The sequence below is a fragment of the Cottoperca gobio genome, chromosome 6, assembly GCF_900634415.1.
Source record: "Cottoperca gobio chromosome 6, fCotGob3.1, whole genome shotgun sequence".
In the NCBI taxonomy this organism is placed as follows: domain Eukaryota; kingdom Metazoa; phylum Chordata; class Actinopteri; order Perciformes; family Bovichtidae; genus Cottoperca; species Cottoperca gobio.
Window position 1 is genome coordinate 8,263,091 of NC_041360.1, and position 16,819 is coordinate 8,279,909.

General features: G+C 41.9%; 1 protein-coding gene across 1 annotated transcript in view; it reads right to left on the reverse strand.

Moving 5' to 3' along the window:
- Window positions 1–16: 16 nt before the first annotated feature.
- The window catches only part of fgd4a (FYVE, RhoGEF and PH domain containing 4a), a 43,687-nt gene continuing 26,884 nt past the window's right edge, over window positions 17–16,819 (reverse strand). Inside the window, 17 exon segments of the mRNA XM_029434623.1 lie at window positions 17–2,090; window positions 2,193–2,333; window positions 2,486–2,623; window positions 3,187–3,312; window positions 3,404–3,484; window positions 3,584–3,614; window positions 4,631–4,734; window positions 4,736–4,804; window positions 5,155–5,301; window positions 5,385–5,443; window positions 5,527–5,665; window positions 5,793–5,949; window positions 6,678–6,823; window positions 6,952–7,041; window positions 9,800–10,217; window positions 12,732–12,930; window positions 13,544–13,696. Of these exon segments, the coding sequence (XP_029290483.1) occupies window positions 1,827–2,090; window positions 2,193–2,333; window positions 2,486–2,623; window positions 3,187–3,312; window positions 3,404–3,484; window positions 3,584–3,614; window positions 4,631–4,734; window positions 4,736–4,804; window positions 5,155–5,301; window positions 5,385–5,443; window positions 5,527–5,665; window positions 5,793–5,949; window positions 6,678–6,823; window positions 6,952–7,041; window positions 9,800–10,217; window positions 12,732–12,930; window positions 13,544–13,696 (2,462 nt within the window). The 3' untranslated portion in view covers window positions 17–1,826.

Here is a 16,819-nt window from a genome sequence, read left to right on the forward strand (position 1 = left end):
TTACAGACAGGGGAGGTTTTGTGCTCTTGTTTTTTATTTGAATACTGAGGAGGGGGAAAAAAGGTTCAGAGAGGTGAGACTCAGGTGAGCACGAGCATCGAGCACGGGGGCAAACAGAACCATGTGAATGAACACGGCCGGCCCAGAGCTCAGACCGGCCGCTGTTGCACTGAAGAACCCAAGTGACGCGTTTGATGAGGTAATGGGGAAACATCTGCTCTAGAGATCTACCTAATGCGCTTCTTAGTTGACAGTCGGGGAACAAATTTGTGCTACTTTTAACAGATCATGCTTGTCATACTCTATAAATTACTTTAAATAATCAAATTAATTACAGCATTAAAAACACATTTACATTTCTCGCACCAGCTTGCTATATCTGTGATTGTTCCGCGTTTGCATCTAAATAGAAAAGTGAAGATCCCTGTTCATCTCTCACATCCTCAGCTTTGAACATCATCCATCAGTTGCTATGCCATAATTAGAAGACACTTTTAATACAAACAGCCATAGGGTCGGGCAATGTGTGGCAATACATATTGTGAGACCATAGAGATGTGTCACCTTGTGATACTGTTTCTACCTTTTTATAAAGGTGAACTGATTCTACACAGGAAGGTCAGTTTACCTGAATACAGTTGTATAATGTCTTTGTGGCTCTGCAGGAAGCTTTGCACAGTGAGAAAAAGACATCAGGGTTGTTGTGAGTTAGGCTTGAGACTACGAATATCTGACAGAAAACTTTGGTAACAGGCAGGGAGGGCCTAATGTAAGTCGCTGCTGTCGGGTATCTCTGCTCCTGCCGCTTCAATTTTGACCATTCTGTCTTCTGTCTCCAAACTTACTGGAGGAGCAATACTAAATTGCTCTGGTTGCCATTGTGGGCAATGTTGCAAATCAATGAGCAGGACTGACTTATTGTACTAATGAATTTACACATCAATATGATGAAGCCTTGACTTTTCACCTGCTTCTTTAACTGAAAGAAAACACACATTCACAGTAAATGGTTTATCAACTGTTTCTCTGGAAAATGTACAATCTCACAATACGTATTGCCATTACGATTTCTTCTATATTCAGCATTAACACTGGTTAGTCCCTTCGTTTCATAGAACACACACTACAGGACACTGCAACAGTTCATGAATGTTCACTGAGGGATGAGAGAGGGAGATGGGACCATCATTATCCAACCACACGATCATTTCCCCAGTTTTAGATCCATCTTTTCAAGCAAAGAAAAGGTGGAATACTGTAAATACTTTATATCATACTTAGATATTTTCTATGTTATCAAAACAACGTGTGGGATTGATTTCTGTACATAAAAAGACGATTGTTCCTTTTTTGAAAAGAAAAACATTTATACTGTACAGGTACACAGAGTTGAGTTACAGCACCAGCACACTTCATGTGGACCGTTCTCTTTGCTTTGAGTCACATCCTGTACAGGGCGCTGTGGGAGTCCACCGGCTCAAGAGGAGCTGACTCAGATTAAAGTCTGAAGACTGAGTTTGAGCTGTCCTCATAGAGCCTGTTTGAGGGAAGTCGATCAATCCTGAGGCCCCTCTGCTCTAGTGTTGAATGCACCAGACATGTCCTTTAGTAATCCAGCACAGCTCTAGCAGTGAGTCAGAAGTTCTGGCGTGGGCTTATGAGAAAATCCGAAAAGAAAACGAAGAACGGGAGCAAATCCAGCACTGATTCCTCTACTTGTCTTTAAGATTCAAGTACAGCATGGAGAGTGTGTAGTTGTGTGTGCAGTGCACATCCTGCCTTTCTTGAGCAATCTCAAAGCAGTTTGCTTGTAGAAAAGACATCTTTTATGAGCTATCAGTACCTGCTTCCTGTGTGATGTCGTCTATCATGTTGGCGTTGCCGCCGTTCTGAGGGCATTCCGGCACCTCCCCCGTCACCGCCACTCGTATCACTTTCAGCCAGCGCTGCTTGAGCTCCTCCGTTTCAGCAGCAAAGTTGTGGATGGACTTGGACTGGGAGAGACGGAAGCTGGTCGGGGGGTCTGTGGACCGGGCGCTGTCATCCACAGAGTAGCCCAGGAGGGGGATAGTACACTGGGCCTTCACGTCCTGAGGAGAACAGTCAGGGATGAAGAGAATGTCATCTGTATGGATGGATTTTAAACTCGTATGGGTAAACCAAATGTTTGCTTCATGTGCTTGGTGTTTTACCTGCGGAGCTCCGTAGAGATAGAGCACCAGACACTCCTTCTCGGGGATGACGCACCACACCTTCTGCCAAGGTTTGTTCTTCTCACAGTACTGCAGGAAGCCGCACATGATGCTGCTGCCTGTGAACTGAGCCGCCTCGATCTGCGCGGGGAGGACGTTCGCAAATTAGATCAATAAAGCAACGGCAGCGCAAAATGCAGTATATGACATCTGTATGTCGATTATCTGAATATTTAGAAAATGTTAACGAGCACTTGTATGTATTTATGTATGCATCAATATCTCCTCTTCACCTCCAGGATGCCCTTCTTCTTGCCCTCGGCTATCACTTCTCCACTCAGGATGGAGGAGCAGTCTCTGCAGACTTTGTTCGACTTGTTGCCATCGTATTCAAGGGTCGCCTTGTAGTCTGAACATTTCCAGCACACCACCTGCAAGAAAGAAGAAGAGAAGATCTTCGTCACCCTCACAGTTAATATAAGAACATACCAAACTATCACTGCTCTTGAAAAGGAAGTATCTTTAGACATCATTTCATTTGATTTAGTTCAATTTGACTTTTCAGGAGCTCGTCTAAGCCACTAGGCACTATTATTATTTTATTATCTTATTTAATGATTAAAGCATATTTTTGGGGAATTTTGCCTTTGTCTGAGAGATCTAAGACATGTAATGTTTCTGACAGTGTGACTATAACTTGGAATAGCATTTGTTATCCTTGCTGTGTGTATTATTATTTCTTTTACTAGGTATATGTACTTTTTTCTTGTTTGTTTGTATTCCTGCATAATTCAATAATAAACACATATAAAAAATGGGACTATACTCAACATTTGAAAATGAGTGTACTGTGTGCATCTTCCTGATATTACAACACAACATTTTCTTACATCTGAACTATTGTGACAATTGTGAGTTCTGAATCAGTTCCCTGTTGTACTGAACCACCCTGTACATGCATTATGCATAACATAACAGCACCAGGATTACTTACGTAGCCGCAGGCTCTGCAGTGGTGCCTCCGTCGTGTCAGAGCATTGAAAGACTCTCTACACTTCATACACATTGTCACTTCATTGTCGCGGATCCAGCGAGGGGCACGCTTCCCCAGCTCCGCGTTCTATATCAAAGAATGAAAACATACTCAGTTTGACAGCGCAGAAAGGCGTCAGCAGTTTTAACTGTGTGTGCAGCCTCAATGTGACACTGACCGACACTTCGTCCACGTCTCTCAGAGCATTCTTGAACGACTCGTTTTTCTGCTGGAAGATCTGAATAGTCCTCTGGAAAGCCTGAAGGACAAAAACATAATATGTGACTCATTCTACGCTACCTTCAAACACATATAATCAAATAAGAAAATAAAGTGATTGTGATTGTTCTGTATGTACCTTAATCCAGTCAGCCTTGTCCTGGTTTGTGCTGAGGAGGAGAAATAAAGCCAAAATAAGCACTAAAACACACACACACACACACACACACACACACACACACACACACACACACTCACACACACATATATACGGATATATATATATATATATATATATATATATATATATATGTATATGTATATATATGTATGTATAGCCATAACTTTATGAGATAGTTTTCCTGTAACACCAAGTTATACCGACATAGCTGTGGTCAAAGAGTATTTAGAGACTCACTGGATTTAAATATGGATTTTGGTCGGCTCATTGAGGTGGTCTTATATGTGAAATTATGCTGTACAGACACAATTATATACTTCAATGTGGGATTGCAGGCTGGGCTGGGGTGTTATTGCATCTTTTTACAGGGTTTTACAGAAGCCCTGAGAGACAGGTGAGAGTAAAAACATTCTGGTGATCCATGTTCTAAGTCTGATGTAAATAGTTTTCTCTCTTGTGTTCATGACTTCAGAAAAGACGAAGAAAAGGTTTTGCCAGAATAATCGTTTTGAATCCCTTCATCCCTTCCTTTGTTGATGTTCTCCAGTGCACGACTACCCCATGTTCTAAATAGCAAAAGTATTTATGTTTTTTGACGTGACGAAGACATGACAGCAATGTCACATAACTTGATAACACAAACAATATGTACCTTGTCTGCATGGAGGAACTCATCTTGAAGAAACCATGAATGCTTTTAGTCCTATTTAGATAATGGGGCAGTTGCACTTCAGCCTCTTGTGGCCAAAATCAGTATTACAACAACAAAAAACACTTACAATAGCAAACAAAATGTCACCTTCCGGAACATGTTTTTCCATTCACAGATAACAAATTGAATAAGGAACTTAATAAAGACATTTTGTTTCACCTGTGGGTGTGAAACACAGGAGAGAAAACAATTTATATCAAACGTAGTAAAAGGATAACCAGATATCTTCTCACTTTTCTCTCAGGGCTTCTGTAGGATTTGCAAACTACTTTTAAATGATCCATAAAATGTACCTGGCCTGTAGCTCAAGCATCCTCTCCTTCCCTGACACCTGGAAGGTATGAGGGTAGTCATCGTTGGTGGTTTCCAGGACCTTCATGCCGTCGATGCCGATCCTCTGTCCTCACTGAGTACTTAGTCCCTCCCAGACTGAATTTGGGCACGCAGTACAACAGCATGTTGTTGAACTGGCAGAAACAGGAAACACAAAAGTTTGGATGAGCGCTATTTTAGTTTTGGTTCCTGGCATTGTTTTTTTCCGAAGGGGGCAGTCCTAAACTCAGCAGGTAACCTGAATTACACAGACGGGAGACATTCAGCCTGAAGATAATAAGAAACCGTCCGAACGTAATCACATCATCTGGCAATCTCAGTGATTGAGAGATTTGTTCATGTTCCCCCGATGTACTCTAACAGAGATGTTCCTGGCTTGAAATGGTTCATTTGTTTCAATTGACAAAGTCTCGCCTCAGCATGTTTCTCTGCAGCTTCCCTCATTAGATAAGAAGATGTTTTAGTGCCTGACAGTCTCTCTCACCAGGAAGAGGTATCGCTCCATGGCCGAGGTGTTCCTGGCCGCCAGCTTCAAGATGTGGCCCTCTTTGATGAACTCGTTAGAGGGGTTAACAATGTCCTCCTCCTCCCCCAGCATCTCGTATATCTCCATCAGTTTCTTCAGATTCTCCTAAATGATGACGGGAAGTTTATGTTAGTCGGATGTTAATGTTTCGAAGAGATTCTGTCAAAGTTTAAAACGTCTTTACTTACAGACTTTCGTATGGCGCTGTTAGAGTGAGTAGCTGCTGTGGCGATAATTTCTAGGGATTCTGGAAATAAAAAGAATGGTTACCTAAATATAGTGAAATTAAAAGGACTCCTTAGAGTGGGAACTATAAGTATTTGGACTTACTCTCTGAATCTCGGCGATCAGGGTCGTCCTGAGGAAGCTTCTTCAGATAGTCTTTAAGCAGCATCTCATAGCGAGGGACTCTCTGCACGGGCTCCAACATGTGATGCTGAAGCGTCAGGCTGCCACAGGCCTCTTGACTCTGTCCAGGAATAACCAAAAATGTAAGTTTGACAAAGATATTATTGAATATTGACAAAAAGAACAAACTAATGGTGTCCTAAAGTAAAAGTGCAATTTTATCTGGACTGGACCATGGTCCTCAGTACCTGTATCTCCTGAATGATGGCCTTGAATTGAGGCGAGCGATCAGTCCACTGTTTCAGCAGCTCCATGGCCTTGTCGAAATTCTTCACATACTCTGCGTACATCTTGAGGAAGGGTGTGAGTTTCTGCAGGATGTCTCCGATGCGAGGTGTGGATGCCCTGCGGGGACGGAGAGAAGGTAGTACATTTGTTAACCAGAAGTTTGCATTTGTTGTACCATTTATCTGTTATCCTCCTCAGGCTTATGTGTCCATGGGTTTGACCTCATCATCATCATCATCATCATCATCATCATCATCATCATCAACAGAAGCTTTATCACCAGTATGTCCATGTATATGGACATCATATCATATTATTTTAGCTAAAGAAAGTCCCAACATGGACGTTCTGCTGATGGACACACTTCACCTCGAGAGAATCAGATTTCAGACAAGTTAAAAGACTTTCTGGCAACCTTTCTAATCTCACAGAAGGATATGAATTTGACTTTACTGCAGTCCCGTGTGGGGGGGTGGGGGTGGATCGGGGAGAGTGTGAAGCTGATTATGGGTTAGAGATCTTGTGTTTTTCTTTGATATGCAAGCAAGAACGTTTTGTAGGTGAAGTTATACAAGTAATAGTATATAGTAGCATAATAGTACATTTTAATGGTAGTTGTTATGTTGCCATTATTATTACGATGTTTTTTAAATTATTTAATTTATTTAGAAAAAGAAATCATGTATTTATTATTTCATTCTTCTCATAGACATTATGTTAGTTTGTATGCAACAGAAGCATGTGTTTTTGTCTTTGAAAATGATGCTTCACAATAAAAACATTTGTGTTCACAAACACAGAACCCTGCTGCGTTTATTGTCATTCAATCCCAGCCTGAAGCTCACCATTCTCCCATGCGCTTCTCCAGATCTGGAAGCAGAAACTGGCTGTGAAAGGTGTGGATGGAGACGATGTTGGAGAAGATGTTCTTCACTACGTCCACGGGGAACGTTCCTTTATTTGCCTCCTCCATTAACTTCACACAGAATACCTGAAAAGAGCCGTATACAACATAGAACTGGTAAGTGACAATTAATTGAAAAGTGAAAAGGTTTTTTCTACTCGGTCATTTGAAACAAAAAAACAGACGTGAACCGGAGCTTTCACTGAGATCCTCACCTGGTCCAGCAGGTTAAGTCGCGCTACGTAGGCCTTCTCTGTGTGCAAGAGCTCGCTGGCGATCTTAAACAGCTTCTGTTCATTTGTCTCCTGAAAACAGAGCGGACATTCATGAGGATCTCACATGTGTGGTGATCTTTAATAACGTCTGATCATTGATGAGTTAGTGAAGTGTGAAAGTGAGAATATTCTGTTGAGCTGCAAAGGTCTGTCGCCTGCATGAGCGTTTCAGTTCCCTAATGCTGAGTAATTGGCAGTTGTGTTCTTAAAGGAAAATGACGCCTTATAAGCTTTTTGACACAGCGACTTGAGTTAACGTGAGCTCTCTGAGAATAATGCAGAAGTGTAAGATAAGTGTCTGTAGCGTATGAATTTGTTTCAGCACCGTATTTGTTGCCACATCCTTGTCGTTTGGAAGATTTCATTTCAAGGCTGGACTCACACTACACATCGTCTCTTTTCACAGTCGTCAGAGAGTGAATAGTTGAGCAACAACACGTTGCATTTTCTGCATTTCAATAAGATTATGTTCACTGCAAATCGTGCATTTATTGTACTGATTCAGGCTCAACGCCTCAGTGACTCGTCTGCTGTTTGAGTGCAGCCTCGTGTTAAATCTCATTTCCCATTTCAGCTTATAGCACTGATGTGTGTGTGTGTGTGTGTGTGTGTGTGTGTGTGTGTGTGTGTGTGTATGTGTGTGTGTGTGTGTGTATGTGTGTGTGTGTGTGTGTGTGTGTGTGTGTGTGTGTGTGTATGTGTGTGTGTGTATGTGTGTGTGTGTGTGTGTGTGTGTGTGTGTGTGTGTGTGTGTGTATGTGTGTGTGTGTGTGTGTGTCTAACACTGGGCTGATGGTGGGCTGGGCAGCGGTGCAGCAGGAGCTCTTAGAACAGGAAATGAAAATATTGAAGGGAAATGACACCAAATCATACAAAGACCAAAAAATGTCTAACAGAGCTTTGTGTGCCAGAGGCCAAATAGTGTGACGAACAATAACTGTAGCCTCAAAATGTACTCAAGAAAACATCACACATGCATACTGATATGATGAAAAGCTAGATATGATGATGCATAACAGGACAGATTACCATCATAATGATCATGCAGCAGAATTTCTCAATAATAACCACAAGGAAGAAGAGTTTCCTCCTCTCAAATGCAATCAGCCTCATATTTCAATGTTATTCATTCGTCAATACATCAGCTTTTACAAAGCATAGATGAAACCAGTTGCTTCCTATCTCTTTGACTTGTGACCCGTTATAGAGAAGCAGTGTATAGGTGGGGCCCCTCCTCATGTTTCAGATGTCTATTAGCTGTTAGCAGTTCCACCAAAAAGTGAAACTTCTCAGTCAGTTTCATTTAAATAACTGCTCAAGGCCAAAAATACTTTTTTTTATAGATCACATCCTTTGCAAATATGAAAAAAAATTCTAAATAAAGAATACACATTTTTTTAACAGCATATTTTGGACATTATAGGTGAGAAAATAAAAATAATTCCAATGATAAAAGTGGTACATTTATGGAAAGATCACTCTCGGACATTCTCTGGTATTGTACAGTTTTAAATCGGCGAGAGATTTGTAACTTTTTACTTCTTCTCAACCCAGTTACTGATCTCACGACCCGTCAGGTATATCTTGTGACCCATTGCAGGGCCCGAACACTAAGTTGGAAACAACTGGATTCAACTACCTAACTGGAAATGTAAAGTAGTTCAAATGACCTGGACCTCTACAGCGTGCACTGGAGCATCAGTATTAGATCACATATAGACTGACATATCGCTCACAGGGGCCATTTGTCTCAAGAACAAATACTTTTACTTTAAATACTTTAAAGGGGAACACTGCCCATTATACACATCACATTTTGTTCACAGATCTTGGGGAGTGAGTCAGCGTTGTTACAAGGAAGAATAATGCTTTGAATAAAAACATGCTGCATCGATTTCGATAATTTATTCTTTACTGTCTCTTTTACGTACATTTTGCTGCTAATACTTCAGTGCTTTTACTTGAGTAATATTTTCAATGCAGGACTTTTGCTTGTAGTGGAGTATCGTTTTTGACACTTCTTTTACAAAAGTAAAGGATCTGAGTACTTGTTCCACCAATGCAACCTGGCTGAAGTATCTAATACAAAGTTGTTTTGTACCAATCAACACAAAGAGGCAATACTGTATGTTATCTCAAGATAATTCCAAACAGCACAAACACGATTAGAAATCCAATAATTGGAACAAAGCTAATCAAACTTAATCCAGACTGAATTAATACAATTCAAAACAATTAGAATTAAACAAAAATAAAATAAAATGAAATTCAGATTTTCAGAACATGCAATGGCTCAAGTCTGTAAGGCAAAGAAACACTAAAGTTAAGTCAAAGCTTCCTCTCAAGTAAACAACACCAGTAAAAAACATGTTTTGTTTCCACTGAACATTTCACCGTGAAGCGATTGATGCTCATGACTCTTCCTCTCCCGTACCATCGAGACTGTTGTTTACAGCACTTAGGAGGCAGAGATTAATTCGAACCATGGGGTGGGGGAGGTGGCTGAGGCACGAACTCAGCTGTTGGGCAGAAAATAACCCCTCTGAGGCACACACACACACACACACACACACACACAGACACACACATACACACACACACACATACACACACACTTGTAACTCTACCCATACGATGTTAGAGTATCCTTGAGTTAAATTACTTCAGAAGATGTATTTGCGCTGAAAGCCCAGATGATAAATAAATGCTGCCCGTTCGTCTATCAGAGACTGCAAATAAACTGTAAATATAAAGGAAGTGAAGACACAGATCAACAAAGTAAACGTACCTTCTGCTCGGTTCTCCCTTCTTCATTCCTCTGCTCACTTTCTATTTTAGTCCCACTGTCCTCATTCTCCGTGTGGCTCTCTGCACCAGTACTGTCTGTGTGTGGAGGTGAGTGATCATCACTCTGTTCCGTGCTCCCGCACCCCATATCTCCATTTACCAGCTCGACAGCCTCTGTCCTCACACTGTCATTGTTCCTCTCCTGGCTATCCTCCTTGTCCTTGTCCTGCTCCATCTGAGCTAGCACCCCGTTGGCCGCCGGTTTTTGTTCATCTTCCGGCGAGGCCGGCAGGGAGGAGTGGTTCTCCTTAGGCCCGTCGGCCTCCGTCTGCTTCTGGTAGGCCCGGTGAGCTGGGCTGCAGTTGGACGACTTGCTGATTTGTTTGAGCGGAGAGCCGTCTCTCTTGTTCTCTGTGCTGCTGGATGAACAGAGGAAAAGGCAAAAGGAGGAAGTCAGTCTAGAGCACAAAAAAAGAGTTAAATAACAGCAACATTTGAGGGAAAAGGAAGTAGAATTACAGGAGTCTCTCCAGTAGCAGCTCAAGCCTGCATGTTGATCAGGGAGAGTGGGACACGTCGGTAAGCAGAGAGCTTTTGCACTTGAGTGTGAGAGTTAAAAATAAAACTGTGGAGAAGCACAAACTTCCTTCTGTCTTACGAGGCTGCTGAGAGCTGGTGTACTGCAGAGGAAGTGTGTGTGCAGAGCAAAGACAGAATGGAGGTACAGTAATGAGGAGGAGAGCTACAACAGGACTCCCTGGAGGTAGATGCTGTCCTACTTCCAAGGAGAACTCACATTATATAATATACTGTAACATCTCTTCTATGAGCATGAATGAAATGGGAAAAACAGTTTGCCCGAGATAATTTGAAACACAGCAGCGGAATGGAAGTTAGATTAACACAAAATGCACACACACACACACACACACACACACACACACACACACACACACACACACACACACACACACACACACACACACACACACACAAGCATGCATGTACAATGTCACCATTCATCTGCTCTACATCCTGTACCGGCAGTCAGCCCAGCTGTTTCCCTGTAAATGACCCTCCAGACCTCAGCAGCCTGCTCTACAGCAGCTACTGTATCTGAGCTCCGTTTTGCGCATTCTTTTGTAAAACTGGTCACAAATCGGATTGAGGAAAAAAAACGGATAAGCGTCACTGTTTGTAGAAGAAAAGAAACAAGATATGAGTAATCCAACCTTTAGTAGTGTAAAAAACTAAACCAAAGGCAAGCAGGTGATTTTTTTTAGCCTCGGTGACGCTCGCTGTTGCTTTGAATGTCGCTGTCCGGTAGAAACAGGAAGTATGTATAAAGAGAGGAACAACAAAAGGCTGGAGAGACGCTCTACAGATGAATCGCTTCTGGGCTGTCGGTTGAGTGTGTTTGAACTTGAAACTATTTCATCAGAGTAACAGCACAATTAGCTGCCGAGAGATATTGTTTTATATCGTTTCTTCAGAAAAACACACAACTAGGGCTGAAGAAATTAAATATCACATAAATCTTTTAGAAAAATTATCAGTAATGTGGATAAACTGACTAAGTGGGTAAAGGCAAATAATAGATCAGTCTGATAAGTTCAGAGAATTACATCACTTTACTGAAATGCAGCCTTTAAAACCAGGGAAAGACAAAACTTTAAGATATTCAAAATCTAAAACGACAAAGTCTCCCTCTACAGTGTTTTGTTGCATACAAGCAGTTCCTCTTTGTATATAAATAGCGCAGTAAGTGCTCCAGTACATGACAAGAGTTTTAAAACAGGCTGAACTAGACAAGAATTAAGAACAGCTTCACTCCTTTAAGGTGCCTTTAAGGCAGCCAAGTGCCATGTGAACCAGATTAGTATATTAGTAGGCTAATTCTGTTCTCGGAAGCTGCGGGCCTTTCTCTTCTTTCTCTTCCCGAGGCCACTAGAGGGCTAATCCCCACAGCCCTGCAGAGTCTGAATAAAAAAAGATTCACCCAATAGCTGTGAACCTTACATCGACACTGGAACATGTGATGTAAGGTGTGGAGAAAGCCTGGGATGCTGCTTAGATTTTGTAATTCTGTTTTTTAGGGATCTGGGCCTGAAATGAAGCTTCAGACTGAAGATATTGATGGAAGTTTTAGTGGGCATGCTACTCTAGCAAACGGAATATTTTTGGGCTCCAATGTATGAGCGGTTGAGACAAGGGCACCATTGTTGTGCCTCTCACTGCTTTCAATAGGCCTCTCTTGCATAGACACGGCTGCAGCTACAATCAAAACGTACATGTCTTGTAATAAAAAAAAAGAGGCACAATAAATGGGGAGGCCCTGGTAAACCTCGTAGATACTTATTCAAGCTTTAGAATAAGTCAATTCAGCTGGTAAGAGCTTGTGTAAAAGCACAGACAACAGAATACTTAAATCCCCATGTACCCTCGAGGCAACGAGATTGAAGAACAGGCGTTAAAGTGGAGAGATCCTACCTCATTCTCCTGGGCTTCATCTTGCAACGCCGAGTCCGGTCCCACCACTGAATGAGGAGCTGTGTTCTCCCCTGCCTGTACAAATCTCCTTTCATCCCCTTTGCTAACGCTTGGCTTGTGAAGCACGGGCTAATCTGAGCTTGTTCTGTCTACGGCTCTCGCCCTCGCTGCTATCAGTGAGTCAGGCTGAAGACTTTAATCGTGGGACTTCTGCTTTTCATCCCTGAAATAACCGGCGTAGGAAACGTTAGGAAAGACAGAGCTTTCCGTCCACTGTGATTACGACAGCCTGAATGAGGTAGTTTTGTTACAAGAACTAGTAAGTGACGTAGATGGAGATTTTCAACACAAACCCACAAAGAAATGCCATGCAGGTCACAGGCTATTGTGATATATATTTCATAATATTTTTCAACATATACTTATACCACACACACCCCTACCTGTTCTCCTCAAAGCGACTGATGAGGTCTGAGACTTTGGAGTGTTTCTCCCTGACTTTCTCCCGGTTCACAGCGCCTCTCCCTCCTCCTCCTCCACCTCCCTCTTCCATGCCCGGTTTTAGTTGTGGTTTCTGGATGCGGCCCAGCGGGGACGTGAGCTCCGTCACCGGGCTCTGGAGATGTGGTGGCTTTGGAGGGACTGCGGAGAAGACAGAGGAGAAGTTAGAACATTAGGGACTATCTTGGATGGTAGCATGATTGCCTTGTATTTTTCTCATGAGTGAATAAGTCACTGCAATGTCTGTTTGTACCTGAATGGGGCAGTATAAGCTACCCCAACTGAAACTGCACACAGGGCACTGAGCTGTAATAAACTAAATCCTAAATGTAACAAACAAGTCACCCAGCTCAGCGTAGAATAACTGAGCAGTTTTACCTGTCTTGCATGCTTATAGGGAATCCAATTCGCTGCACGATCTACAGCAGCACAAAGAATGGAGCTCTGTCTCTCGTCTTATCTCTGTAGAATGATTTACTCATCTCAAATATAAGGGGAACGATGCTCAGGGTTCACCGATTCCAGGCAAGCTTACATAACTCTATTGCCGTTTTCACTGTTTTCCCGAGCACATGTGGAGTCATACACTGTAAATCCACAGGCAGGGCTATACCGACGGCAGGAGGAAGGTCACAGGAGACAGAACAATCAGCGTGTGCGTGTCAATACTTTCTCACATGTGAAACCGACTGTGTCCACTGACCCTCCCACTCTGCAGTGTTTGGCTGAATTGCTGTGAGGTGTCGTTGTGTACCTTGTGGTTTAGACGGCAGCCGAGCCCTGCAGCTAATGCTTCTTCCATTGACCCCTTTCCTGCTCTTGTCAGAAGTCCTACCGCCCGCCCGACTCAGACACGCCTGCACACTGGGTGTGTTGCTTTGATTGCACGCCGGGCTACTGCCTAGAGCTGAAGAACAGAGAGAGAGAGAGAGAGAGAGAGAGAGAGAGAGAGAGAGAGAGAGAGAGAGAGAGAGAGAGAGAGAGAGAGAGAGAGTAAGCAATACAACAAGAACACCTCCACATCAAAATGATAGTGATGATACAGATCGTGACAGACGTGCTATAAGACAAAAACATAGCATTTCTTGCAAACGCTGACAATATAATTTTTTCCCTTTAGACAGAGGACAGTATCCAGGTGGAGGGAAATGAGGGGATAGAGATGATGAATGACAAAGTACAGGTCCTCTGTCAGACTCCAACCAGAACCCTGACACCAAACAACACTCACTTTAGTTACGTCTTTAAGAGGAAGACACATGTTCATAAAGTTCAAGCGTTGAATAACCAAAGATAAAATGGTAGCACACACACAAATGTTTGGGAGGAAGTAGACTATTATCAATTTCAGCAATTTATTCTGGTCATGTCAAACAAATGTGCAAACAATGCCAGTGGCCTTCATCAGAGCACTCACTTTAACTACAAAATACTTACTATACAGGTCCATTGCTACAAACGACAGCACTGCTATACGAAACTATATCACAATTGTAAAGCTGCAAATATGCATATGAAGATTTCCTGCTTTTATCTGTTATACATCATATAAAACTGCATATCTTTGGCTTTTAACCTGACAAAACAAGACATTTAAAGACATCACATTGGACTATGGCAAACTGAGATTTTATTCAAGACTTCTGAACAAAGACAAAACTTCTATCTGGCAGTTCAGCATTTTGCCAATTTATATTTACACCAAGTTATTTAGAACGTTCCAACTGATGCATTAGTGCAGCCGTATGTACATTCAGTGTTTTTGAACATTTGACCCACAGTAAGTGGGATTGTAGCTGTAAAGAAAATCTTGTAAACACTTGAGCTCAAGTGGTTAAATGAACTAAATCTACGCAGACAGAGGCCCAGAGAGGCCTCATTATTGGTTTGCTCCATTCAAATTCACAACATCTCAAAAAAATAATAATCATGTCCTGAGGGATCACAGTGGTTTTACAAAAACAAACCAAGTGTGTCCATTAAACTAAGACATCATTCCTCCCATATCGCATTCCTACTGACCATCACAGGGTGTTCCTACACAGAGCGTCCTGTATGTATTCATCGCTGCACATGTGTTTATGATGCACAGCTGCAGGCTAAATATTAAAGAGTGTCAGACAGTTGAGTTGATTATCCAGCTAATGATCCAGTTGACGATCAGCTCTGGCAAAGCTTTGAACCAACCAGCTGGCCACAGACGGTACAGCAGCAGTGTTTAGATAGAGCAGCAGACTGATTTAATGGAGCGACAGACACAGCCCGGCAGTGTTTACAGAGCTTAAATACACTTCTCTCCGACCTCACAGCACACACATGTATGTGAAACGTGTGTACTGAGGCAGATGTCCATATATGGTACTACATTGCACGGAGCCAGGAGGCATCATTATCTTACAAGGTATTAGTCCATTAATTTCCATTTAAGGTGGCCACTTAAATGGGTGTGAGTGATTTACCAAGTGGCACTGATGCATGGGTTGGATGCAGAAGTCGATGTATCTTTGCGCCAGGTTAACTTGTACTATAAACAGTGTGTGTAGTGGAATGGTTGTAGCTTTAAGGATACAAACCTGAACTTCCGACTACTTGAATTTGTATCTTTTCTCTCTTTTCAAGGTCACTCAAGTAAGCAGACAGACACGTCAGGTTGTCCTCTGTTTGGCACTCAGTGAATATGAAAAGAGAAATGTTAAGTCCCTGGAGTACAAATCATTAATAACGGGTCTCAATTCCTTGAAAGACCCGGTCCAAAAATAGATCAAACCTTTTAGTCATTTTAAGAAAATTGTGCAACAACTATGGAATATGTGGAATACTTCATTAGATAAAAATATGTGGTGAATTTTGGAAATATTTATATTTATCTTCTTTCAATAAATGTTCACTTTTAGACTTTACAACGCTCTGGAGTCATTGGAAATGTTTGGATCACACAAGTCGGAAAGAATCCCTACGCAGCCACCACTAGAATCTAATTGCATAAATAGTATAATACTAATAATGTTAGTGTAGCCAAATCGTTTTCCGCAGCTGTGTAGAAATTTCGGGTATGAATAGAAATGCAAAAAAAGAAACAAACGTGTTATTAATGAAGCTCCGGCATCTCAAACTATTCATTACAGCGATAGCACTTTTAGAAGAATGCATGATTAAACAAGGTAACTCGTTCAGAAAATGATCTGCCACCCTCCTGCTTGACAAATACATCAAGATTATATGATCTGCTGCTTTTCTTTGTTTTACGAGATAGTAACTTGGTTTTAGGTTTTTGTTGGAAGACTTGAAATGTCTGATAGTCGTGATGGTGAACATAATTGTTATCAGCAGCTCTAAAGTACATGAACAACTGGTATCAGAGAGAAAACATATGTACTATATATGTGGTGTACCCTTCCAGATGCAGTTTGTTTACTGACCATCTTTGCTATTACATGCCAAAATGGTGCTTGGGGCCCCTTATTTATTTCCTCTACAGTGATCTTTATCTTACCAATCCTGAAACAGAAAGAGAGAACAAATACCGCAGACCAAAAGTCACAATTTCTATTTTTACAGCCTGACCGTAATTAAAGACAACAGCTCTAGTAACTGTCTGACTGGAAACGGTCCCACGCTGTGTTTGGGAGAGACTTTCTAAACACGGAACCAGAATTACCAATCAATTCTGAATGCGGCCTCAATGCGGAATTTCTCTTGATTATGTACTTGGCTTCTCATCGTGGCCACATTAAGAGATCATAAGAAAACATCCACTTAGGCACCATATTATAAACATTCATGGCTAAAAATGAAGTCTCCGCCTGCAGATTGCAGGGGGTCCACTCTCCACAGCCTGGCTCTGTCTTCTTGGGTTGTTATTAACTATGTCAAACACCAGTCCCTCAGCTGTAAATCCGCCCTGTGTGCTAGATGCTTTCACTTGAACCCGAGCAAGTTGGGCAGGTATTTTAAGTGTTACCGTTCAAGATAAGAAGAGAGAGAATAAATAGAGATACATGTAGATACGTCTGGAAATTCAAACATACTG